Source organism: Panthera onca, chromosome C1 (genome assembly GCF_046562875.1).
Source record: "Panthera onca isolate mPanOnc1 chromosome C1, mPanOnc1 haplotype 2, whole genome shotgun sequence".
In the NCBI taxonomy this organism is placed as follows: domain Eukaryota; kingdom Metazoa; phylum Chordata; class Mammalia; order Carnivora; family Felidae; genus Panthera; species Panthera onca.
The window spans coordinates 199704828-199731720 of NC_138346.1; the positions used below are offsets into that span (position 1 = coordinate 199704828).

Sequence of the window (26893 nt, forward strand, 5' to 3'; positions counted from 1 at the left end):
GAGTTCGAGCCCTGCAACGGGTTCTGTGCTGACAGTGTGGAGCCTGCCTGGGATTCTCTCTCTCCCTCTCTCTCTGCCCTTACCTTGCTCACTCTCTCTGTCTCTCTCAAAATAAATAAATTAATTTTTAAAAATATTAACTAACATTTACTGAATTTTGACAATGCGTAAGACACTATATTAAGTTTTTCCACACAGTATCTTTTCTAATCCTAGCCATTGCCCTATTTACTCTGAGGTAATAATCTCCATCAGACGTTAAAGGAACCTGAGGCTCAGGGTGCCTGGGAGGTTCAGTCGATTAAGCTGCCAACTCTTGATTTCAACTCAGGTCATGATGTCACAGTTCGTGACTTGGAGCCCCACATCAGGCTCTGCTCTCACAGTGTGGAGCCTGTTTAGGATTCTCTGTCTCCCTCTTCCTATCCCTCCCCTGCTTGCTCATTCTCTCTCTCTCTCTCTCTCTCAAAAATATATAAACATTAAAAAAAAAATTTTTTTTAAAAAGGAACCTGAGACTCAGAGAGGTTAAGTGAATAACTTGGGGTCGCAAGGCCAGGACCAAGCAGAGCCAAGATTTCAACCCAGCTCAGTCTGACTATAAGTCCTTGCTTTTGATCACTGTGTGATGATACCTCCCAACATTACCAACAATCTCCATGAAAAAAAGCATTGAATTCAATCAAGACTTTTAAAAATACCTTCAGGGGGTTCATGGGTCCTCTGAAGTTTATCCATGTACAGATAGCCTAAGAACCCTGCTTTAATGATCTTAAAGTATCTAATATATAGCATAATAATTTTAAAATCTGAAAAAAGGTAAGATAACAATAGCTAACATTTATTGAGTACCTACTATGTGCCAGACACAGTGCTTAGTGCTTTCCATATATTGCCTCATTTAGTTTTCATCCTACAATGCAACACCTATCACCCTGATGAGAAAACAGGAGGTTCCAAGGACTTAAATGACCTGCTCAAAGTCAAACAGTGGAGGGGATCGAGCTGACTCTTTCTACCGCACCACATTCCCTCCAAGACAAACACCAAATCAAACCAGGTCAAGAGTTTAAACTTATTGCCAAAGCAAACACAGAAAAAACCCTGGAAACATACTTACCTGTATGACTTATGCAGTTCCATGACCTTCTCTTCAAGTTCCTTGGTCTGATTTGGGGCCAGTTTAAAATCACTAACATAATCCGCACCATGAAGTTCTGGGTCATAGTCTCCCAGCTCAGACTGGATGGTATAAGAACCTAATAACGCTAAGGTTGCAAAGGAACAGGGCAGACGTCCTGAAACTATGTCCTGTCGAAGCTGGAGGCATAAATAATACCTACAGCCAAAAGAGAAAAAATGTTACTATGTCAGTAACAACAAAAACAAAATATAGAGAAAGAGGAAGAAAGGGGGAATGAGACAGAGATATGGAGGGAGAAAAACAAGAGAGATTAAGTAAGTATGAGATAATGCTAATAATTGTTTAACCTAGGTAGTGGGTACATGGTTGTTCATCATACTATTATTTTTTCCTTTCTGCATGTTTAAAATTTTTCCACATAAAAACTCAAAAAAAAAAAAAAAACCCTTTAACTATGCTGGGCTCATGTCTGGAAGGCAATTTAAAAAGAAAAGAAGTTGCTAAGAGAGTAGATCTTAAAAGTTCTCATCACCAGAAAAAAACATTTTTGTAATTATGTGTGGTGATGGATGTGAACTAGACCTATTGTGATCATTTCATAATATATGCAAATATTGAATCATTATGTTGCACACCAGAAACTAATATAACACTGTATGTCAATTATATCTCAATAACAAAAAAGAAAGAAAAGAGGAGAAACTGGGAAAAGTCTGAAGGAGGTAAAGAAATTAATATTTTATTGAGTACATTAAGTACCATATACACATAAATTATCTCATCTAATCTTCACAAAAAAACGTGTTTGGTGGGTATCATCACCAAATTACAGATAGAGAGGCAGTTTCAAAGACTAAGCTTGCTCAATGTCATATAGTAATAAAGGCTGTTTGGCTACAAAACTGGACTCCTTCTATCAAACTGCTTTGCCAAATGTGTAGATACTGTCCTTCACATAAAAAGATGACATTATGGACACATTTTTAGTAGGATATGAACATTTTCAGCTGTTTTCTCTTCAAGATGGGCTAAGCCTTCCATTCACTCTCGTCTTATAGGACTGATGCCACCAGTGTGCTACATTGTTGGAAATTCATACTGGGGTTAAAACTGTTCAGTAGAACAAACCAACCACGTGCCCCTACATGTTAGGCATTCATCTCCATCAGTATAATGTTTACACCTGTGATCCTGACCTGCTTAGCACTTTTTCTGAGTTGACCAATACAGACTGTTTGACCAAACAGGAAAGCTGGGAGATATGATTAAATTGAAAATTCCCGTATTAATTAGAATTATATCCTTGCTTTGACCATAATAAGGTGTTGAATAATGTAGATATCAACAATCGTTCTGCTATCTATAATTAGTCACTACACACGTTTTTATTTTGATTTTATTTTGATTTTTTTAATGTTTATTTATTTATGAGACAGAGAGAGACAGAGCATGAGTGGAGGAGGGGCAGAGAGAGAAGGAGATACAGAATCAGAAGCAGGCTCCAGGCTCTGAGCTGTCAAAACAGAGCCCGACGCGGGGCTCAAACTCACAGACCACGAGATCATGACCTGAGCGGAAGTCGGTCACTCAACCAACTGAGCCACCCAGGCGCCCCTACATATGTTTTTAAAAAAAGAGGAACGCCAACCAAATCACAAGAATCTTAATCTCCTCTAAGATGTGGGTAATTAGCAAAAAATTTCAGGGATTTGTATTGTTTTATACATAACCTCAAGGAAGATGAATAAGAAGCAACTTTAAGAGACAAATATTACATGTGAAAATGAAATAACCAAAACAATTTTTTCAGGCCAGAGATGACATCTCAACTTCAAGAATGTACTAAGGATTATCTAGACAAAGAATAATTTTTTAAAACTTTCATAGTACAATAAAACCTTGGATTGTGAGTAACTTGTTCTGTGAGTGAGCAAACATTCTAATAAATTTTAACTTGATAAACGAGCGAGGTCTTGCAATATGAATAGTACATGACGTCAAAAGTCACATGATCACAACTGAGTCAATGAATGGTTCTTTCTCTCGCTGTGGGATTGTGGGTGATCATCTCCCATGCTCTGATGCTCGGTCTCAGCCGATGGTATCTGGTAGGAATCAGTGATTTTTCAGAATGTTGGAAGGCACCCACAACTGGCACTAGTGCATTTTTTTAACTTCAAAGCACCGATGGACAGTACATTGCTTTTCCGTACAAGAGTAAGCTTAGGAATGCTTTGCTTCATTCTAGGTCACGGCTGCCTGCAGATATAGACCCTTTCCTCTGCTGCCTTATTGCCAGTTATATTAAATAGAGTATATAACAAGAGTTTATTAATACTGTAGTCAACATCTGTGCAAGCGTATACAATAGCCCCGTGCAGAAAAAGGTTGAAAAGAAGGTGGTAAGAAGAAGGAGATGATTACAGTGGAAGTTAAAAAGGAAATCATCAAGAAGTATGAACAAGTTATGCAAGTGGCCGAAATTGCAAGCTTTTATAAGAAGTCTATGTCTGCATCTCGTCTGGAGAAGAGGAAGAGGAGAAAAAAAGCAGAAGAATCCCTCACTTCAAATGAGATTAGGGAGATGTATAAAATGGGGGAAACAGTGCAAAATTTTGTAGAAAAGCACCACCCAAATAAGACTGAGGCAGTCTGAGCAATAAATCTGTTTAATGACAACGCATTGTCAATTTCCACAAAATCCTCAAAAGGAGGCAAAAGCAAGTGTCATTGGATAGTGTCCTTGTTAAAGTTGCACGAAAAGAAAAAGATTTCATTGAGCCAATAGAAGTGATTCCGTTACTGATAGTGAAAGTCATCCTACACAATAACCCTCCTCTCTCATCTCCCTCACACCAGCCACAAAGGTTTTCAAAGTTAAGTGCAAGTTAATTTGTTAATTTTTCTTTATATTTTGTATTTTCTTTATTATTTTGTATTATATTACAGTATTGTAGTCATTATTATATGGAACGAATCATCTGAGTTTCCATTATTTCTTATGGGGAAATTCTCTTTGATATACAAGTGCTTTGAATTACAAGTATGTTTCCAGAATGAATTATGCTCACAAACCAAGGTTTTACTGTACTTAACAATCAGATTTGGAGTTTACTTAGGCTATTCCCTTATTTGAGCGATATGAAAACTGGAGTATAGAAACTGTATATTTGTCAGATAGTTGACAACAATATCAGATTAGAAAGTCATTTCTCAGTAACCAACAGTTCAATTTAACAAACATTTGCCAAGCACCTAATATATATAAGGATGTTATGGATATAAATAAATATGTATAACAGTATTCTTTACAATATGCTGGTTTTCAATTTTCTTTTTTATTATTAATATTTATATAGAATCCAATAAAGGTCACTTTCCTAAAAGAAATCAGTAAGTTGTTTTCAAAGAGTACAACATTTATTTCATAAATCAAGTGGGCTCAAAAATTACTGAAAAAGATTCAGCTCATGAGGATTATGTACCTAATCACACACTTTAAAAAAAAATTTTTTTTTTTACATTTTCATTTATTTTTGAGAGACAGAGAGACAGACCACACGTGAGGGAGGAGGGGCAGAGAGAGAATGAGACAGAGAATCCGAAGCAGGCTCCAGGCTCTGAGCTGTCAGCACAGATGCGGGGCTTGAACTCACAAACTGCCTAATCACATACTTTAAAAAGGAGATAAGAAAAAACAATAGTAACACCGGCTTCAGCTTTTTTGATCCCTGTAAAGAAAACACAGTGGGGAAGGAGTATCAAAGGGAAAAAGTAGAAGAGCTATTTTACCACTATATTTGCATCTTGCCCTGTGGAGGGCATGTGGTTTATAGGCGTCCTGTACACAACTTGTCATAATACCCATGAGAAGCAAGGTTAATTCCCCTGCCAATTTCCTCTAGGCACATCACAGATAAATGAGGCTTTAAGGCTCACTTATTTGCAAACCTGTCTTGAAGTGACCAGAAACTTCCCATTTTAATAGCACAGAATTTTTCTTCAGTTCTGAATAGGGAAATTCCCAGAGCTTATGAAAATGAGAATTACTAATTCTATATTTAACTATTAATAAATTATTTACCTTGTTATATCTTCTGTTAACTGTGCTGGGTCAGGTGGATAAAACTTGACATTAAAGGTGAAATTCCAGGGGACACCTGTAAAGGTAAACACAAAAGAATTGTATGCTTATGCCTAAGTTTCTGATTGTTAGAGCACCAAAAATATTCAAAGTTTTCTTTTCCTGAGTTTTTTTTAATATTCTCATGCTTTGTGGAAAGATTTGATATTTATTTAAGAAAGAAAAAGTTGTTTAGAACCACTTAAGAGTTTGAAAGTGTGATTTTTTTTTCTCTTTGAGCTCTGTATTAGGTTAATTGATATAAAATACTTGATAACACCTATCGTTGGTGTGGAAAATAAACACAATTATCTATTGCTGATATGAGTATAAATTGGTACACTATGGAGGACAATTTGACAAGATCTTTCTAAACATAAAATGCATATATCCTTTCACCTTGCAATTCTATTTCCATAAATGCATTTATACATATGCTTAAATGAGGTCAGAATGGTATATGTGTAAGATATTGTTTGTAATAGAAAATGTCTGAAAACAACCTAAATATATATTCATTTAGCAAGAGAAGATATATCTCCAAGATACAGCATTAGGTGAGAACATACTAAGGTCAAGAATAGCATACATATAGAAAGCAACCATGAATGTTGGAGGGTAGAAAGAAGTCTATGTTACAGGTATGATTACACATGCACAGGCAATCCCTACAAGGATATATAATAAACCAGTTATAGTAGTTGGTAAACTAGGAAGGGGAACTCCAGGGAACTGATAAGATAGGGGAAATATATAGGAGGAAGACCTATTTTCACTGTGTACTTTTTTATACCATTTGAATTTTATACATGTACTACTTATTAAATATAAACATTTACCTCCTTTAAAGGATAATCTTTAAATGCAAATTACTGGGGCTAAGAACTTTTGCTATTTTATTTGGTGCATATCCCTAGGATTCAAAACAGTGCTTGGTAGAACATTGATGATCAAGAAATATTTGTTGAGTGAATGAAGGAAATAAAGGAACTAATCTCGCAGCATTGTTGTGAAGGTCATATGAGGATGCTACAGCTTCAGAAAAAAAAAAGAGGTACTAATATATTAAAATTATCCAGTAATCCAGATCCACCAATGACTTTATGTTGTTAGATGTAATCAAATGAAAACAAAAGCAAACACCTGTATTCCGGTTGCATTTTTCTCTCCATTCAACCCCAAACAAGAAAGTTTAACTGTATTAGAAATAACCATATCTGAACATAAATGTCTCGAGTACTAACTCTTTTACTTTTCTTAACAGAATCGTAAGAAGAGAAACTCAAATTTTCAGTTCCCATTCTTCTCTATGTAAGAGATGCAAGTTTGGGATATTGCTAATGAAGATATTCAGGTTCACTGTGAGCTAGCTCAGGGTTAAATGCAGTAAAGAGACTAAAAAAAGTCACTTGGAATTAAAAAAAAATATATTAAGCTTAAGCTTTAGTTAGTGACTGTTTCTGGAATATGATTCATAAAATTAGTAATATCTTATGGAGAATATTTAGTGGGGGGGAAAAAGGTGGCTGGAACAGCTCTAAAAAATTTTAACATTAAAATTCATGCCTTCTAACTCAACAACACTTCAACAACATTCTCACCAAAGTGCATAAACTGAAGATTCATGTACTATGAAGAAATATCAAACACACTCAAAGTGACCAATTATTGAAATAACTAGCCTAGACTCTTCAAAATATCAATGTTATAAAATACTTCAAAGACTCAGGAACTGCTCCAGCTCAAAAAAATCTAAAGAGATGTGCCAACTAAAGCAAAATGTCACCATAGACTTTATTTTGCTATAAAGAATATTATTGGGACAACTGATAAATATGGTCTGTGGGTTGCAGTATTGCTTCAATGTTAATTTCCTGCTTTTAATAACTATTATAGTTACATAAGAAAATTCCTAGGTTTTAGGATATTTTAGGGGTAGAGAGATATCATAACTGCAACTTATTCTCTTTTTTACTGAGGTGAAATTCACATAATGTTAACCATTTTTAAGTATACAATTCAGTACATTTCGTGTACAATTCAGTGGCATTTAGTACATTCACAACGTTACACAACCATCATCACCATCTAGTTTCAAAATCTTTCACCACTCCCAAAGGAGACTCTATCCATTAAGCAGTCACTCACTCACTGACCCCCACCTCCACCCCTGACAACCACTAATCTGTTTTGTTTCTATGGATCTATTGTGGCCACAATATGTGGCCATTAATATTTGTATACACACACACACACACACACACACACACACACACACACACACATCACATTCTGTTTAACCATTATCTATTGATGGACACTGGATTGTTTCTCCCTTTTGTCTATTGTGAAAAGTGCTGTCAAGATGCAACTTTAAAATGGCTCAGGAAAAAAATAAATAAAATTTAAAAAATAAAATATTAACATTTGAGGAATCTGGGGAAAAGGTATCCAGGAATTCTTTGCAGCTTCTTTCAACTTTCTGTTAGGCCTGAAGTTACATCAAAAATATTTTAAATTAATGATTGAAAAAAATTCCTGCCTTCTGAGGACACAGGAAACTAGAAATTCTCATACTACTGGTGGGGAGGTAAACTGCTACAACCATTGTAAAGGAGAGCAATTTGGCAATATCTGGTAAAACTAAAACGTACTCTATAATCTAGCAGTTCCACTTTCAGGCATACATCCCAAATCAAGTGTTTTTTTAAAACTGTGGATCATGATCCATTGTGAAATCAGTTTAGTAGGTCAAAATCAGCAGTTTTAGAAATGAAACAGAATGCAAACAAAAAAAAAAAATCAGGATATCCCTCATAATAAAGATTAAGAATTGTTTTGTGAAATTTTGTTTTCACCTGAGATGAATTTCAAAACTCATGCTGAATAAGAAAAGCAAGTTAAAAATTATTAACTATTATATAATTCAATTTACATGATGTTCGAAAAGGTAAACCATATTTTTAGGTATACATTCATAGGTAATAAAAACCATTAAAAAATACAATGAAATCATTAACACAAAATTCAGGACAGTTGTGACCTCTGCAGGAAAAGGAGAGGAAGATTCATTTGCAAGGGCACACCTGGACTACAGAATTTTTTAAACATAATTTGGGTAAGTTATAGATCTGTATTTTTCAGTATATATACAAGGTATGTGGATTTCTTGCTTTTGCTGTGCACTATTTCAGAAAGGGGTGGAGGTGGATAGCCACACTCAGTCGGGGGAATCTCTCTTATTCAGAACCAAGGGAATTAAGCTGGGAGGAGAAAGAGAGATACCGACAAACCTCAGAAAAAGTTTCAAATGGATCATGTTTGTCTGAGGGAAATTAAAAAAAAAAACAACAAACACAGACAAAGCAATATTATCCATACTATATAGATATGGGATATATAAGATAAAATATAAAAACATGGATTAAAACACCCCAAACTTATGAAAATAGTTTTCTATGGATAGGGAGAGAAGGGGATAGGACTAAGAGGAAAACAAAAAAGATAAAACTTACATGCACTATTCTGTTCTATTATAAATTTAAAATGTTAACAAATGTTAATTCTGGGTGATGTGTACATGGATATTTCTTATGTTAACCTCCATTCTTTTCTATATCTTTTTAATATGGAAAAAATATTGCTGGTGAGTATCTATTTCAATTTTAGATATTCATATTTTTATTCTACTTCTAGGAACTTATCTACAGAAACATGTAAGTATGTGTGTGTGTGTGTGTGTGTGTGTGTGTGTGTGTGTGTGTATATATATATATATATATATATATATATATATATATATATAAAACGTTCACTACAACCTTGCTTGTAATAGCAAGCTACTGAGAGTAAACCAAAATGTCCATCAACAGGACTGCCTGTATACACACACACATACACACACACGTGTGTGTATGTGTGTGTGTGTGTGTGTGTGTGTATGGTGCTACAAATACATAATCATTAAAAAATTTCTAAACAGGGTGCCTGGCTGGATCAGTCAGTAGAACATATGACTCTTGATCTCACGGTTGTGAGTTCAAGCCCCACATTGGGCATAGGGCTTACTTTAAAAAAAAAAAAAAAAAAAAAAAAAAAAAGGAGAGAGAGAGAAAGAATTTATAAAAAAAATAACAAATTTAAATTTAAAAAAGAAAAATGTTAAACAAAGTGAATTTATATATGTTGATATGAAGAATATTCCAAATTATGGGGCACTTGGGTGGCTCAGTTGGTTAGGCATCCAACTCTTGATTTCAACTCAGGTGATGATCCCAGGGTCATGGGATCAAGCCCCATGTTGGGTTTTGTGCTGAATGTAGCACCTGCTTAGGATTCTCTCTCTCTTTCTCTCACTCTGCCCCTCTCCCCCAAAGGGAGGCTCTCTCTCTCGAATAAAAATAAAAAATAAATTTTTAAAAGAATACTCCAAATTATGTTAAATAAAAAATATTGGTTGCATATTTATATTAAATACATATGAAACATACCTACCAAATACCTATTTATGTAACATATGCATATTAAATATAACATTTATTTAAAACACATATGTATTAAATAAAAATTATATTAAATATTTTTATAAATATACTTATATTAAAACTTAATATAAATATGCATCTATTTACATTAAAATATTTGTATGTACATCTCTGCAAAGAACACAAAGAGTTAAAGCACAGGGGTAGAAGGGCAATTTACTTTGCATTAGATTCATTTATATCTTTTCATTTTACTCCACATATTTCTACCACCTATTTAAACAAATTTTAAAACTATATATAGCCTAATACATAATGCATACATAATATAATGCAATACATAATACATAACAATGTATAGTAGTCCCCCCTTATCTGTGGTTTCACCTTTCCATGAACAGCCACAACCTGGAAGCAGATGATCTCCTAATGTGTGGTAACAAGATCAACAGTAGCCTATGACTAGGTCACAGTGCCTAAATCATTCACCTCGCTTCATCTTATCACATAGGCATTTTATCATGTTACATTATCATAAAAAGGATGAGTATAGGATAATAAGATTATTTGAAAGAGATCACATTCACATAACTTTTTTTATAGTATATTATCATAATTATTCTATTATTACCTATTGTTAATCTTTTACTGTGCCTAATTTATAAATTAAACTTTATCATAGACACATATGTTTAGGAAAAAACACATTATATATAGGGTTTGGTACTATCTGCAATTTCAGCCATCCACCGGGGGACCTAGAACGCATCTCCTGTGGACACGGGGGACAAGAATACTGTATAGCATAACTGTATTTTTGAAAGGCAAAAACTTACATATGCCTAGAAAAAATCTTGTAGCTTATACCAACTTAACAGTGATTGCATCTGGAGGATAGAATTCAGGGGCCTTTTACTTTCTCCATGATGTATTTCCATAATGTTTTAATTTTTCACAATGAGTACATATTACCTGTGTGATGCAAAATATTCAAAAATAAAAAAAAAATCTTTGCGATAGATAAATGCCAACCTTCTCTTTGGCTTAATAAAATATTTACCTTTTGATTCCCTATTTAAGTTTCTATTATAAACAGGGTTTTTCTTTCCAATGTTAAAGGAAGGATTTTTGTTATGTTGCAGGGTTTTTTTTAAGTTTATTTACTTTTGAGAGAAAGAGAGAAGGAGAGAGAGGGAGTGCAAGTGGGGGAAGGGAAGGTAGAGAGGGAGATGGAGGACCCACAGCAGGCTCCTCTTTGTCAGCACAGAGCCTGACTCAGGGCTCGAACTCCTGAACTGTGAGATCATGACCTGAGCCAAAGTTGGATGCTTAACCGACTGAGCCACCCAGGTGCCCTGTTGTCTGTGTGTGTACGTGTGTGTGTGTGTGTGTGTGTGTGTGTGTGTGTGTGTGTTTTAATGACAAACACGGGTTCTTTTTCTTAGCAAGAGATTTTTTTTCAATAGCCAGGAAGATAATCAACTAGATATTCTTCTCTACTCATCATAAATTCTGTTTTAACTTTTCTTCCTAACTACTCTTCTTATGTAATCATTTGTTCCTGAGTAATACTGCATATTAAAAGAATTTTCATTGAGGGGTGCCTGGGTGGCTCAGTCGGTTGAGCATCCAACTCTTGATTTTGGCTCAGGTTATAATCCAAGAGTTGTGGAATCAACCCTGGCGTGTGGCTCCTCACTGAACGTGGAACCTGCTTAAGATCCTCTCCCCCTCTCTCACTCCCCCCCTCTCTCTCACACACTCTCTTTCTAAAATTAAAAAAAAAAATTTAAGAATTTTCACTGAAAGGGACTTGGAGTTATGTTTTTCTCATCATATCTCAAATATTCTGAAAATTTTTTGCTCTGACTTGCATTTAAAACATTTTATAGTCGGGGCGCCTGGGTGGCTCAGTCAGTTGAACGGCCGACTTCGGCTCAGGTCATGATCTCACAGTCCGTGAGTTCAAGCCCCGCGTCGGGCTCTGTGCTGACAGCTCGGAGCCTGGAGCCTGTTTCGGATTCTGTGTCTCCCTCTCTCTGACCCTCCCCCGTTCATGCTCTGTCTCTCTCTGTCTCAAAAATAAATAAACGTTAAAAAAAATTAAAAAAAAAAACATTTTATAGTCAAGGAACAAATAGGGAGAGTTGCCAGTCCAAAGACGTATTTTGTTTTTCTATCTTGAGAAATATAGATTATAAGTAGGGTCTAAAGGAAAACATATCACCATAGCAAAGTTTTTCTTTTAAGAAACAAATGAAAAAATTTGTTTTCAGGTGACAGAGTTAAAACTTACTAACTTACTAAACCTCTGCAGTTTCTAGAAGTTTCCTTAAAAATAAAGTAAACTAGGGGCGCCCAGGTGGCTCAGTCGGTTAGGCATTTGACTTCACCTCAGGTCATGATCTCTCAGTTCATGAGTTAGAGCCCCACGTAAGGCTCTGGGCTGACAGCTCAGAGCCTGGAGCCTGCTTCAGATTCTGTGTCTCCCTCTCTTTCTGCCCCTCCCTCCGCTCGCACTCTGTCTCTCTCTGTCTCAAAAATAAACATTAAAAACATTAAAAAAAATAAAGTAAACTAAAAGTACATTTAAGTCATAAACAGTAAGAAAAAAGTCTCTACCCGTTAGCCCATTGGGCCTGGAGCTACAAACTACTAATCTATGCTTTCTTCGACCTAGACATATTTATCTCAGGACAGCATCTGAGCAGAGGGTGCAACAGTAATATATACTAGTGGGCTTGGAGCTAAGAGAAAGCCACAATGTCTGAAGGCCACTGGCAAGGAATTCTTGTTCTTCTACTAACAGAAGAACTGTTTGGAAGAAGATTGTTGAAAACAGACAAAAAGAACTACAGAGAGGAAAACATGAAAAAGGTTAGAATGCAACAGTCCAGAACAATTTAAAAGGAACAGGACAAGGTAGCAAACTCCTTTGAGAATGGACTCCCATATCCTTTTTCTTTCCTTATCTTGGTTCTTTTCTAACTTGTTTTTCTCAACTGTTCCAATCTTGCCCAACTGTGCCTAGTTGTAAAAAAAAAAAATCAAGATCTGACCTACATCTCAATAGTGTCCACCTCTGCTGTATCTTTCTATTATGGAATCTCCTCCTTCCAGGGGAAGGCTTTATCTCAATTCCAGAGCCATCTGCCATAGTCAGGATTCTAAAGTGACTCAGAGCCAGAAAATGGTTGAAAATCCTCTGACCTACTAAAAGAAAGAAAGAACTATAAAAAGGGCTATATTCACTTACCACGAACCTGCTTTTTTATTTCTTTGGCAGAATCCAGCCATGTCTGTAAAAAGAAGAAAAGTCATTCACAAAGAGCTCCAAAACCACATAAACCACAGAGTACCAGAGCAGGGTTACTGACTGTCATCGAACAGAGTCTCCAGGTCAACCTACATGTCTGATATTAACTTCACACAGGATAGTATATCTGAGCAGAGAAATAGGGAGCCAGACAGTTAGGCCTGAATCCTAGCTCCACTATTAGCTAGCTGAGTAATTTGAGGCATCTATTCATCTCAGTTTCCTCACCTACTAGAGGAAATTTAGATGAGATACTAGAAGTAGAGCCTATCTCAGAGACATATGATGAAGATTAAATGAGTTCATGTATATAAAGCCTTAAGTAAACAAGAAATGCTAAATGAGCACTTGTTATTTTATCATTCTATAAAAAGTAGTAGGGATCTATAACCAAGACTAGTTAACATCACCCACATCTTATTTTTCCCTCCAGTTCTGACCTCCAATCTCATTTAAGTTTTCTTTTAAAAAAAAATTTTTTAATGTTTATTTTTGAGAGAGAGAGACAGAGACAGAGCATGAGCTGGGGAAGGGTAGGGAGAGAGGGAAACATACAATCTGAAGCAGGCTCCAGGTTCTGAGCTGTCAGCACAGAGCCTGATTTGGGGCTTGAACTCATAAGCTGAGATCATGACCTGAGCCGAACTCAGATGCTTAACCAACTGACCCACCCCAGGCGCCCATCTCATTTAAGGTTTCTATGTCAGCACAGCTTCTGGTACATGGTTCATGCTCAGTTAATATTTACTGGATAAATGGTTATGTTGTTTTCTCTGACTACTCTTGCCCACACTAATCTCTCCTTTTACTGTTCTCCAAGTCCACTTATGGTCTATACACCATTTGGGCAAGGTTCTTCCACTTGTGGTGGACCATGCAAAATAATGGCACTTGGAAAGAGCCTCACCATTACCATCTTCCATAGGCTCCTTGGAAATGTTTAAAGAGAAACTTCTAAATTAAATTGTTTAAAATATTTTTATTGATATGAAACATACAAAAAAGTACCTAAAACATAAGTGTATAAATCAATAAATTCTCAAAGTGAACACATAAGCTCAACATTATTAGTACCCAGGAGCCCCTCAAATGACTCCTCCCAATCCCTCCCCATTCTCTCCTCCAAAAGACTTAAAACTGAATTTCAGTGATATTTAGAAAAGAAGAGTAAAAGTGTCCCCTCCTCACCCTCTATCCACAAAGACAAAAGGCACAAGAAATGGCCCTACCCAAGAAATGAACTTGAAAACCAGTCTTATATTTGATTATATACTACTTTAACTGTTAAATAAAGATAGTTATCACAACAGACAATAAGCACAAGAGTGAGGATTAATTTCCTTTTCTTTCCCCTTCTCCCACAATTAACATAGAAAATTAAGAAATATGTGTTAAAAATATACCACTTAACGGGCACCTGGGTGGCTCAGTCAGTTGAGCGTCCGACTTCGGCCCAGGTCAGATCTCATGGCTCGTGAGTTTGAGCCCCACATTGGGCTCTGTGCTGGCAGCACAGAGCCTAGACCCTACTTTGGATTCTGTGTCTCTGTCTCTCTCTGCCCCTCCTCTGCAAACGCTCTCTCTCTCTCTCTCAAAAATAAACATGAAAAAAAAATTTTAAATACCACTTAATATAAAACTGTTCCTTAGAATAAAAACTAGATACATACTTGTTTAAGCCCTGTCAGAAAAGCAGTAACCCTCATCTCTCATTATGATTAAAGAACTTCAAAGTTGTTGTAGGTCCAAAAGCAAAGGAAAACTGTAAAAGCACCATTTAGGAAGTTTTGTGGAACCTCTGAGAATCATTTTTTAATTTTTTTTTTACATTTATTTCTTTTTGAGAGACAGAGAGAAACAGAGCACAAGCAGGGGAGGGGCAGAGAGAGAGGGAAACATAGAATCTGAAACAGGCTCCAGGCTCTGAGCTGTCAGCACAGAGCCCGATGCGGGGCTCGAACTCACAAACCGTGAGATCATGACCTGAGCCGAAGTTGGACTCCCAACCAACTGAGCCACCCAGGTACCCCCAGAGAATCATTTTTTAAAATGTTTATTTATTTATTTTGAGAGAGAGAGAAAGGGGGAGCAATTACAGAGAAGGAACGGAGAGTGAGGGAGAAAGAAAATCCCAAGTAGGCTACTCACTACTTGGAGAGAGCCCTATGCAGCGCTTGATCTCACAAACCATGAGATCATGACCTGAGCCAAAGTTAAAAGCCAGATGCTTAACCACCTGAGCTATCCAGGTGCCCCAAGAATCATCATTTATACCATGCAATCCAGAACTCTTAACAAAGACTACTTTTTACTACTTTGGAATGAACATCTCCCACCGTTATGAGGCAACTCTATATTTTGCACTATTTTTCAGAGAAATCTCCCAAGGTAACCTGAAGATGCCAAGTTTCTTACAGAGACTGTACAGTCATTCTAGAACTCTGGAGCTAGAATTCCCACCAATTTGACATAAAGAGGGCAAACCCAGATTTGTGTCAATCACATATGACTCCAAGTAAATGACCTTATAGAATAAATCATCGCTTCAGTATCTAGACGTCCAAATCAAAATCAAAAACAATGTGTACAAAATAATAAAAATCAATGTATATAAGAATTGGCACTTTTATGTTCAATTTAAATGATTCCATTCACAGCATTTTATTTAGCCAACAAATACCTGAGGAATGCCCCCATGTGCTAGCCACTGTAGTTTCAAAAAAAGGATTTAAAAATAACACTTGTCCTCACAGAGCTAGTCTAACAGAAGAGGTGAATAGCAAACAATTGATTTGTTTGTTCTAGGTGTGAAAATGACTATGACAGAAATGTGTGAGAGTGCTATGAGAGAGCATAGAGTGTTCTAAGAGCACAGAGGAGGTGCACCAAGATGAACTGGGGGTAAGAGGCAGGAAACATTTCTCAAAGGAGTATTTGGGAGTACTAAACTGTATCTTAAGGGACAAACAAGAATTAGCCAGGCAAAATAGAAGATGAAGTAAATAAAAAGGCACAGGGTATAAGAGAACAGGATACATTTGAGTTGCTACATGCAGTCGAGCATAGCTAGAACACAGAGGTGAGGAGGGGAGATACACAATGCAAGAGAATGGTTAAGGGTCAGATCATGGGGGACGCAGTATTCCACAGTAAGAAACTTGGACTTTATCAAGTGCCAGGCAAAGGGGAGCCATTGAAGGATTTAAAGTAAAGGAGAGACATAAATTAGAGGAAGCATGACTGTAGACAGGGAGACCAAATAAGAGGTGGTTTCTGAGAATGATAATTATGGTACAGAAGAGAATAATGATCATGGGTACTGGCTTTGAAGTCAGACAGTCTTGAGTTCTAATCCTGTCGCAACCTATCATTTATTTACTAGCTATGTAACCTTATCTAAGATCATCTAAATCTCAATTTTCTCATACACAAAATTGGGATAAAACTACCCTCCTGACAGAGTTATTATGGATTAAATTATTTGATGTATTTAAAAAGCACATAACCAGCACTCAATAAAGTGTGCTGATATTGACAATCAAAAGGGTTTGATAGGATGACTATGGGTCAGAGAAAAAAGATGTTTAGGAGCTTGAATGTATGGGAAGGTGGGGTACAGGGAGGAATGATTTGAGTTGGTAAGTTATAAAGTTAAAGGATAATTCCCAAGTTGCCACCTTAGGGAACTGGGAGGAGTAGTATTATTCACTGAAATAAGAAATGTAGGATATAAAAAAGAAATCGATTTTCTTGAAGAAGAAGAAAAAAATAGCAAAAAAAACTGGAAACAACTCAAATGTCCATCAACAGTGGAATAAATAAATTGTGGTATATTTTGTAGATATATTTTTGAGGCATCTTTGGAAATCCACATGAAATATTTCAATAGACAGCTAGATAAACAGGTCCTGATATTCAGCAGAGAGATTTGGGCCAGAAATATAAATCTGGGCACTTTTCCCATATAGGTGATAGATAAAACCATGAAAGAAGACAAAAATCACAGAGGAGTGAAAAGAAAGACACTAAGGACAGACCTTTGGGGAACACTTGCATTTAAGGGATGGAGAAAGGGCAAAGAGCTGAGAAATAAACTGAGAAGGGGTGAGCAAAGTGGCAGGAGGAAAACAGGAGAGACTGGTATCATAGAATCTAAAGGAATAGAAAGCTTCAAGGATGGGCGGACAAGATCATCCATGCTACAAAATGGACAGGAAACATAAGGATGAAAAACTCAGATTTATCTTGGCAAGAGTAGTTTCAGCTGAGTGATAAGAGTAGAAATCCAAATGCAGTACCTCATACTAAGTGCAGGTGAGGATGTGGCACAGCTGAAACTCATTCAGTGCTCGTACAGTGTCAACTGGTAACACCACTTTGGAAAACTGTCTGATACTATCCACTAAAGCTGACCATATGCGTTCTTTATAACCCAGCAATTCCACTTTAGGAATACACCCAACAGAAATGTATGTGACAAGATGTGTACTATAACACACATGTACAAGAATGCTCCTAGCAGCAGTATTCTTGAAAGCTCAAACTATATACAAGCCAAACATCCATCAACAGTAGAATACAAAGTGTGGTACAAACGATGAACTTTTATACAGAAATGAGAATGAATGAGCTACTGCTACTCACAACATGGATGAATCTCAAAAACACAATACCGAACAAAATAAAAGAAATCAGACCTAAGAGAACACATGTATGATTTCATTTATGCAACACAGTTTAAAAACAGGCAAAACTAACTCATGGTGATAGATGTTAGGAAGACACCTGTTACTTTTAATGGGGGGTAAGGTAGGGGTAATGATTGTTAGGGGATGGAGGTAGTGACTTAGAGGGAGACGAAAAGGGATTCTGGAGTCTGGTAATCTAGGGGTGTTTATCCAAATGTGTTCCCTTTGTAAAAATTCTTTGAGATATGCATGCGTGATTTATGCACCTCCCTGTATTACGTTAGACTAATAGGCAGTGAGGAACTAGAGATAGTTATACGTAAACTAATTTCTCAAGAGCATGGTTGTGCAGGACAGGCAAAAGGATTATAACTAGCGAAAAGAGACAGAAATTAACTGATAAAACAAAATGTTGAAAGGACAAAAGAACTGTATCTTATTAGGGATCTTAAGATGCCCTCTCAAACAGCACTTCTGATGATCTTCTGGTTTCTACTTGAATACTTTCAGTTACAAGGGTTCCCTTTATTTTTTTTTTTTAAGAATTCCCTTTTGGGGCGCCTGGGTGGCTCAGTCGGTTAAGCGTCCGACTTCAGCTCAGCTCATGATCTCACGGTCCGTGGGTTCAAGCCCCGCATCGGGTTCTGTGCTGACAGCTCAGAGCCTGGAGCCTACTTGGGATTCTGTGTCTCCCTCTCTCTCTGCCCCATCCCCACTCATGCTCTGTCTCTCTCTGTCTTAAAAATAAATAAAATATTTAAAAAAAATTTTTTTTCAATATATGAAGTTTATTGTCAAATTGGTTTCCATACAACACCCAGTGCTCATCCCAAAAGGTGCCTTCCTCAATACCCATCACCCACCCTCCCCTCCCTCCCACCCCCCATCAACCCTCAGTTTGTTCTCAGTTTTTAAGAGTCTCTTATGCTTTGGCTCTCTCCCACTGTAACCACCTTTTTTTTTTTCCCTTCCCCTCCCCCATGGGTTTAAAAATATGGAACACTTCACGAATTTGCGTGTCATCCTTGCGCAGGGGCCATGCTAATCTTCTCTGTATCGTTCCAATTTTAGTATATGTGCTGCCGAAGCGAGCACTAAAAAAAATTTTTTTAAAGAATTCCCTTTTACGGGTCCATTTTGCCAATCATATTGTGTGAGTTAAATAAATTAACATTTCAAACAGAATTTAAGTTTGTGATTCAAAAAGAATCACATTCCTTCTTGTGCTTAAAAAAAAAAGTTTCAAAACAGCAGAGATGAACAACAGCAGTAGCCTGATATAGATCTTCATTCATTCAACTGAAGAATTACAGGTCTCGCTTGTGCTCTCCTACTTCAAAACACCTTCTCACGTGTTGTCCCTTTCACTTTGAATTCTCTATCCCAATTTCTTCATCTAGAAGATTCCTGACCATCTCTTATAAGTCAGATCTTATGTTACTTCCTGCAGGAAACCCTTTCTATGTGGGTGCCCATCTTACTACTGCCCCCCCCCCCCCCATCAGTCTGGGAGCTCCCTGAGCAACGAGACTACCTATGTGTTTTATAGCTCTGCCCGGCACAACACAAATGTTGTCTACTCGATAAATGTTTGATGAATAAATGAATGAAAAATGCTACCAAAATAAGTCAGGATAGAGGTGATAAGGTTTCAACTAAGGCAATGGGATTTAATGAAGTAAAATGAATAGGAACTTTTCATATCTTTTGCAGCAATTATAACCTTAGGTCATAAAGTTTTAAGAAAGAACATGCCCTGAGTTGGTCATGATCTACCCTTATCTGGAGGTCCTAAAACCCCACACATACATGTAAGTGATCTATACAAATCCTTGTCTCTTGAGGTAAAAGATTTATCTATACACTCCACAATCTGTCTTCCTTAATCTGAGGAATAACGATTGTTTATGCTACTGTTAGTATGTTTACTTCAAATCACTGCTCCAATAAGTTTATAGAAACTCTCTAACATAGTAATTCTAAATCTGACTCTTCACATGTTAAAAAAGCCACATTTAAATCCACTAGAGATGTCAAATCAAATCTTCCTAGCAAAAGCCAAGATCCTGAATACAGCCTCCCTACTCTACAAGTATGTTTACAAAATTCATTTTAGTCTTTCTTATTTACTAGACAATAAAGATATAATCATTACTGGTACTTGCCTTCAAAGCTAGCCAATAATCAATGGAAAACAATCCATCCTTTCAAATGACTATAAATGAAATGCCTCACACTATTGATTTAATATTCACTCCAGTGGTATTTACTATTCGCCTTTGCAAGGTGAAAGAAAGACCCTCTTGGCTGTAACTGATTATTCAGAGTTGAAAATCTGACTCCTAAAGTAAGAAAATTCATCCACACAGAAAATGGAAGGAGAAAGACCATATACTATTGAATTGAATGAACTCCTCATTTAAAATTCTCATTATTGGGGCCCCTGGGTGGCTCAGTCGGTTAAGCATCCGACTTCGGCTCAGGTCATGATCTCGCAGTCTGTGAGTTCGAGCCCTGCGTCGGGCTCTGTGCTGACAGCTCAGAGCCTGGAGCCTGCTTCGGATTCTGTGTCTCCCTCTCTCTCTGCCCCTCCCCCACTCATGCTCTATCTCTCTCTATCTCTCTCTCTCTCTCTCTCTCTCTCTCCCTCTCTGTCAAAAATAAACATTAAAAAATATTTTTTAATTAAAAATAAATAAATAAAATTCTCATTATTTACCAAAAGAGCTCACGATTTTTGCTTAGAGAAGGAATTTGGAGTAGGGGGTAGGAATTAATGTGGATGATATTTCTCCAAGGGAAAAAAAAATCCTTGATTCATTCATAAACAACTAAGCAGGAATAAAATGTAGGAAACAACTGCTTAACTCCTGTAATTTTGATTCATAGTGGTAATAAATCTCTCATAGGGCTATAGAAGTTTGCTTCTGACTGCTTTTCCTCTTCTCTAGCCAGACTCAATCTGGCAATAGGTCTGTTATTATGCAGTTAGTAGAGAAAGAGAGCAAGCAAGCCATTCCACATGAGGAAAAGTCAATTCAATTAACTTTCCTCCCTGCTAAAGGTATCCAACTGTCTACAAACAAAACACAAAGATCCAGAAGCTCTTTAGGAGAGAAGTTAATATACAACGGACAAATCTTTACACACAAAAAAGAAGACAACAGGCTGGGAATGGAAAGAGGATATTCATCTCCGTTTGTATTATGGTTCACATTTCTTCCCACAATTCGAGAACCGTTAAAAAGAAAACCATGGGCCCAAAATGGAGTCACTTAGGTTAAGGCCCCAAGTCAGTAAACCAAGACTTAATACTGCAGAAATGTTAACTAGTCAATATGGGAATTTCCTGGTCAGCACTAGGAAATTTACTAACAGACCCCTTCTGTTTCCCTTAGGAGGGTGACTTTGCCTAAAGCAGTAGATTCTTTGCTAATAATTTCCTTTTTTCCATTCCCTCTCTACCTTAAAAAACCTTTCCTTTCATGTAGCCCTTTAGGGCTCCCCTCCACTCCTAGGTGGGATACTGCTCAATTCATGAAGTGATTATTAAAGCCAATTATTAGATCTTTAAAATTTACTCGGTTGAATTTTTATAATTTAACAAGAACTAATTCTGTAGATGGGAAACAAAAGCAGAGAAACAAAGACAAAACGTAAAAATCAAAGACAGAGGAATTAAAAGTTTTTGAAGAAGAAAATCATTTAGGACGGAGCAGGAGGCAAGGAATTTCAGGAGTAAACAGGCTGTACAGCTGGGAGGAAACCATTCTGCCTTCATATGCTTCAGTTTTCTCATCTCTAAAGGGAGGGGACTGAACCCCAGGAGCTTCCACAGCTCTGGTATCCTTTGTGTTTTCAGAATGACAGAAACTGTGGATAAATGACTAACAAACATTAATGGTTTTACAGATGTAATCATTTCATGAATCTCTATATATTTCTAAAGACAGTATCTGGAAATCCGGCTTACTGACAGTAGATACACATAGGTAATGGTAACTAAAATGAAACTGAATAGCGTGCCAGGCAGTGCCGCTCCACCGTGTCCGAGGGCAGCTCAGCAGCTGCAGCAGCCACTACCAGAGGGGCCTTCTGCAGGTCTCCCCTGTCCCCTCCACGCAAGGGATGAAATTCCTCAACAAGAAGGAAGCAGTTACGTAGCACCAGTGGACAAAAACTAAACCAAGTTCCAGGCCCTATAGCTCTGTCCCCATCAGCCTAATAATCACCAGTGTCGCCTACCTCCCTCTGGGTTCCTGGGCCAACAAGATGCTGGAATGAGACACAAAGATGAGGAGTCAGCCCGGGGACCCTGAGTCCCTTCCCACTGGCAAGGAACCAGGAACCAAGGGAGGAGCTCCCCACCAGGGCTCACCGCAGAAGTCCAGCCAGTTGGTTCCAGGGCCTGCCACTTCCGCAGGGGCACCTTCCAGGCCCCTCTGGCAGCCCCACCCCAGCACCCACACTGCTGCTGCGACTATGACAAGGCTTTCTCTTACCAGTCCAAGCTGGCCCCATACCGGCTGGCACACAGCACAGCCCACCCCCATCCGTGCCCCAATTGCCCCAAGGCCCTCTCTTACCTTCAACCTGGCAGCCCACCACCTCACGCACAGCGAGTGCCTGCCCATACCTGTGCCTACACTGCCCAAAGGCCTTTGGCCATAGCTCCAAGCTGGCAGCCCACTTCTGGGCTCCAAGTCCTTCTGCTACCCCTCCAAACTTGCACCTCCGCCACACACACCATGCCACCGATGGCCAACCCTATCCTCGTTGTCAGTGCCCTATGGACTTTTTCATTGCCCTCCAAACTGGCCACTCAAAGCTTGTGTCACGTACCCCCCCCCCCACCTCGTCCCCCCACGGCACTAGGCAGCAAGCCCATGGCCCAGGCATCACTACTCCAGCTGTGAGCAGGCCTTTGGCCAAAGACACTTCCTGCTCTGTCTCCAAAGCAGCCAACACCAGACTGAGAGCCAGGTGGAGTGAGAGTGAGCTCTTTCCCCTTGGCTCGCGGTACCCTCTGCCACCAACCTGGTCAATAAAGAGGTGGCATTTCTAAGCTGGTCTGTATGGACTTTTCTCTTCCAGATAGCTGGCAAGGAGACTGGCTCCACACTGGGCTCAAACTTACAAGGCGGAGGAACCCTTTCCTCACCTGTTTTGGGCAGGGGAAGGTGTGAGCCAAAACCATGGACTTGGAGCTGTGGTTCGAAAGCAAGCCCTGGATTTGGTTTTCCCTTCTATTCAGATTGCAAAAGTAAAAAATCTCCTAGCATCGTGGGTTGGTGAGAGTGTGGGGAAACAGGGTCTCTCCCTATTGTTGTAAATTAAATCGGTACCTCCATTTTGGCCATTTGACTGTATCTATAAAAAAATTTTAAATGCAAAAATAAAATGAAATCAAATAATATGGCTAGATATAGCAATTAAGTAAAGAGTATGCTGTTCTCCAGGTAGATTATTTAACCCAAGAAAGATCAGGTAGATTACTGAGCTTGAACAATGCTCCAGAATACACCTCTAGATTATGACATACAAATCTAATTTTTTAAAGCAAAAACATTGTTTAGTTGGTAATTTTATTTTAAAATAATACTATCAAAATCATAATGATAATACCTACTTTTTATTGACTGCTCTCTACATGCCATGTACCATTCCACATGTTTTTATGTAAATTATTTCATTATCATTCCCATTTTACCAATGAGAAAAAAAGAAGTAACTTACCTATCTCACAAGTATTAAGTGACAAATCTGTTCTCTAAAACTTAATAATACGTCTCACTCTTAAACATTTATGGAATGCATACCACAAGATAGATAGATAGAGAGAGAGAGGGAGGGAAGGAGGGAGAGATGGAGAGAGGAAGAAAGGGAAGGAAAGGGAAGGAAAGGAGAGGAGAGGGGAGGGGAGGGGAGGTGGAAGGGGAAGGGAAAGGGGAAGGGGAAGGGAAGGAGGGAGAGAGGAGGAAAGGAAAGGAAAGGAAAGGAAAGGAAAGGAAAGGAAGGGGAAGAAAATAAGATTCTACTAGCTTAATTGTACAAAGGGAAAGTCATACAGAAGATCAAGAATCAGAATGGCTTTGGCCTTCTTAATAGCAACACTGGAAGCTAGAAGACAATGGAGCAATGCCTTCAAAATTATGATGGTTCAAGTATAAAATTATATACCCAACCAAACTAACAACGAAATGTGAAGGTAGAGTAGACCTTTTTCAGACATATAATGTCTCAACAAGATTATGTCTCATGTGCTCCTTCTTTCTCAGAAGAAGCACTCTGTCAAAACACAAGAAAAAGCTGAGACAAAGGAAATAGGAGAAACATTACAGGAGAAAGGCAAATCAAATCCCCAGGATGGGGGCACCTGTGTGGCTTAGTCAGTTGAGCATCCGACCCTTGATTTCAGCTCAGGTCATGATCCCAGGGTTGTGGGATGGAGTCCCATGTTGGGCTCCATGCTGAGTGTGGAGCCTGCCTGGGATTTTCGCTCTCTCCTCTCCCCCACTCACTCTCTCACTCACTCTCTCTCTCTCTCTCTCTCTCTCTCTCTCTCTCCCTCCCTCTCTCTCTCTCAAAATAAAAATAAATTTCAAAAAACATCCCCAGGATGATGGTGATGGTAATACCAGGGACAACTATGTATTAAGACAGACAGAGCAACTCATCCACACTAAAGAAGTGTGACTCAAGAGATAGTATATTGAAGAAGGATGGTCATTACCCAGGTGGCTCTTGCTACTGTACTGGCCCTTTCACCTGACAGTGCTAAGGTAAGTCTTCCCCAAATTTATTTTTGTACAAGATTTGCTTGGCAAGTTCCTGCTTTCCCTCCTATGCCCTACTTCCTGGATCAGCCTAAAGACTCGCATTTTAACCCAAAAAAACCCTCTGCTTTGACCCATTTCTGAGAGCTGAAGTTTGACCACAATGAATTTAGAAGCAGAAAATATAGAAAAGTTCATTGCCTCTGACCACGTTCCTGTTGGATATCCTGTAAGAGCCTGGACCCTGCTATAGACCTGTCAAATGCTCTGAATATGATAAGCCCTACGTTTCCCAGGATTCACTTACCCACTGACTTCCTCCTAAGCGGCTCTTATAAACTATCAGGGAAGTTGAAACTAGATTATGATTCTGAGACAAAAGCCTTTCTCTTCTAGAAATATTTTATCTAAAAGGGATAACAATGTCCTTTTTTTACACAGCCAGGTTTATACTTTGCTATTCAGCTTTTATATTAGCCACTTTTTTAAAAAATGTTTATTTATGAGAGAACAAGAGCATGGGAGGGGCAGAGAGAGAAGGAGAGAGAGAATCCCAAGCAGGCTCTGCATTACTAGTGCAGAGCCTGACATGGGGCTTGATCCTATGAATCATGAGATCATGACCTGAGCCGAAATCAAGAGTCAGATGCTCAACTGACAGAGCCACCCAGGTACCCCTATATTAGCCATTTTTAAAATCACTTTACACACACACACACACACACACACACAAATATAAATAATATAAATAAAGCAATATAATATTTGCTTATTAAGATTTTGAAAAGTATAAGGAAAACAAAACTTGCTGACAGGACAAATATGGATGGGACCAACAATGGTGAAAAGTTTTCACTGCAACTGAAAGTTTTTGTACCAATGTGGGCCCTAAAAACTCAACTGCAAGTGGAAAAGAATTTCCTCTGCTGAATGTCTTTAGATAAGCTAGCTTCTCAAAATTTAATTATGCATGGTTCATAGAAAAAATATTTTCAGTTATATTAAACAAGTAAGTACTCAGTGACTTTATTTACATGCCAAATTCAAGCACTCTCAATTATTCTCAGATGAATCTTGGGTTTCTTTCTTTTTGTACCCACAATGTAAAAACATTGAACTTTACCTCACTGAGCTTGTATAACATAGAATACTTTTCTGAGTATTTTCCTTGATTCATGGAAGAATTTTCTAGCCCACAGCTGCTGAATGTTTTTCACTGTAGTTTTGGGGTATTGTTTTTTTAATTACCTTCAATCTTCCCATATCAATCGAACTTAGAGGTTTCAGTACAAGTTGGTTTGAGCCTTTAAGGGCAAAGATTAAGTCCTTAAAGAATAATATTAACCTAGTGCTGGCAGACATAGTTCTTCTGTTTGAATAAACAGTCACTCACATAGAAAGACAAACTGTTGCAATCTACTAATTAACTACTAGTACATTCAACAAATAGATTTTATTTAGGCAAAGGGCAATTCCATGTCTTCTAGTCTGCATTATCTAGCTCAAAATAATCTAACTATAGAGTCTGCAGCTGTTAAAGGCTGCTGCCCCTCAACTTTTCTTTTTTTCTTATAAAATTTAATGTTTATTTATTTTTGAGAAAGAGAGAGACAGACAGACAGAACGTGAGTGGGGGAGAAGAAGAGAGAGGGAGGCACAGAATCTGAAGCAGGCTCCAGGCTCCGAGCTGTCAGCACAGAGCCTGACACAGGGCTTGAACCTGTGAACCACAAGATCATGACCTGAGCTAAAGTTGGACGCGTAACCGACCAAGCCACCCAGCCACACCTCAACTTTTCTTAATAAATATAAATTATCTTGGATAAAGAATCAACTAAAATGTTTTTTTCTTGGTTTTGTTTTGTTTTTTGTTTGTTTTTTTAGTTTTAGAGAAAGAATGAACGAGCAGGGCAGAAGGAGAAAGAGAGAATCCTAAGCAGGTTCCACACTCAGCACAGAGCCTGAGGCAGGGCTTGATCCCATGGAACTGGGATCATGACCCGAGCTGAAACCAAGAGTTGGATGCTCAACCAACTGAATCACTCAGGTGCCCTTGAAATGGCTTTAAATATATTGTATACAGACAGGGGCACCTGGGTGGCACAGTTGGTTAAGCATCCAACTTCGGCTCAGGTCATGATCTCACAGTTCGTGAGTTCAAGCCCCTCATTGGGCTCTGTGCTCATAGCTCAGAGCCTGGAGCCTGCTTCAGATTCTGTGTCTCCCTCTCTCTCTGCCCCATCCCCACTCATGCTCTGTCTCTCTCTGTCTTAAAAATAAATAAAACATTTAAAAAAAATTTTTTTGAACATATTGTATACAAAACTCTCTCACCATGGCCTGGCTGGTGTGTAGCTCACCA

At 38.1% G+C, this 26893-nt stretch overlaps 1 protein-coding gene, 1 non-coding gene and 1 pseudogene across 15 annotated transcripts in view; 1 reads left to right on the forward strand and 2 right to left on the reverse strand.

The window, feature by feature from the left end:
• The window catches only part of EPB41 (erythrocyte membrane protein band 4.1), a 200706-nt gene that overhangs the window by 75985 nt on the left and 97828 nt on the right, over positions 1 to 26893 (reverse strand). For all 14 annotated transcript variants that reach the window (XM_078452147.2, XM_060623415.3, XM_060623414.3 and 11 more), the window contains exons 5-7: positions 13008 to 13050; positions 5229 to 5304; positions 1121 to 1339 (exon numbers count right to left, since the gene is read on the reverse strand). In XM_078452147.2, the coding sequence (XP_078308273.1) occupies positions 1121 to 1339; positions 5229 to 5304; positions 13008 to 13050 (338 nt within the window). The remainder of the gene's footprint in view (positions 1 to 1120; positions 1340 to 5228; positions 5305 to 13007; positions 13051 to 26893) is intronic.
• LOC132673941 (U6 spliceosomal RNA) lies at positions 18744 to 18850 on the reverse strand. The gene has a single exon (XR_009608275.1). It is a non-coding gene; the product is annotated as a U6 spliceosomal RNA (small nuclear RNA).
• LOC132672969 (zinc finger protein 575 pseudogene) lies at positions 22028 to 22906 on the forward strand (annotated as a pseudogene).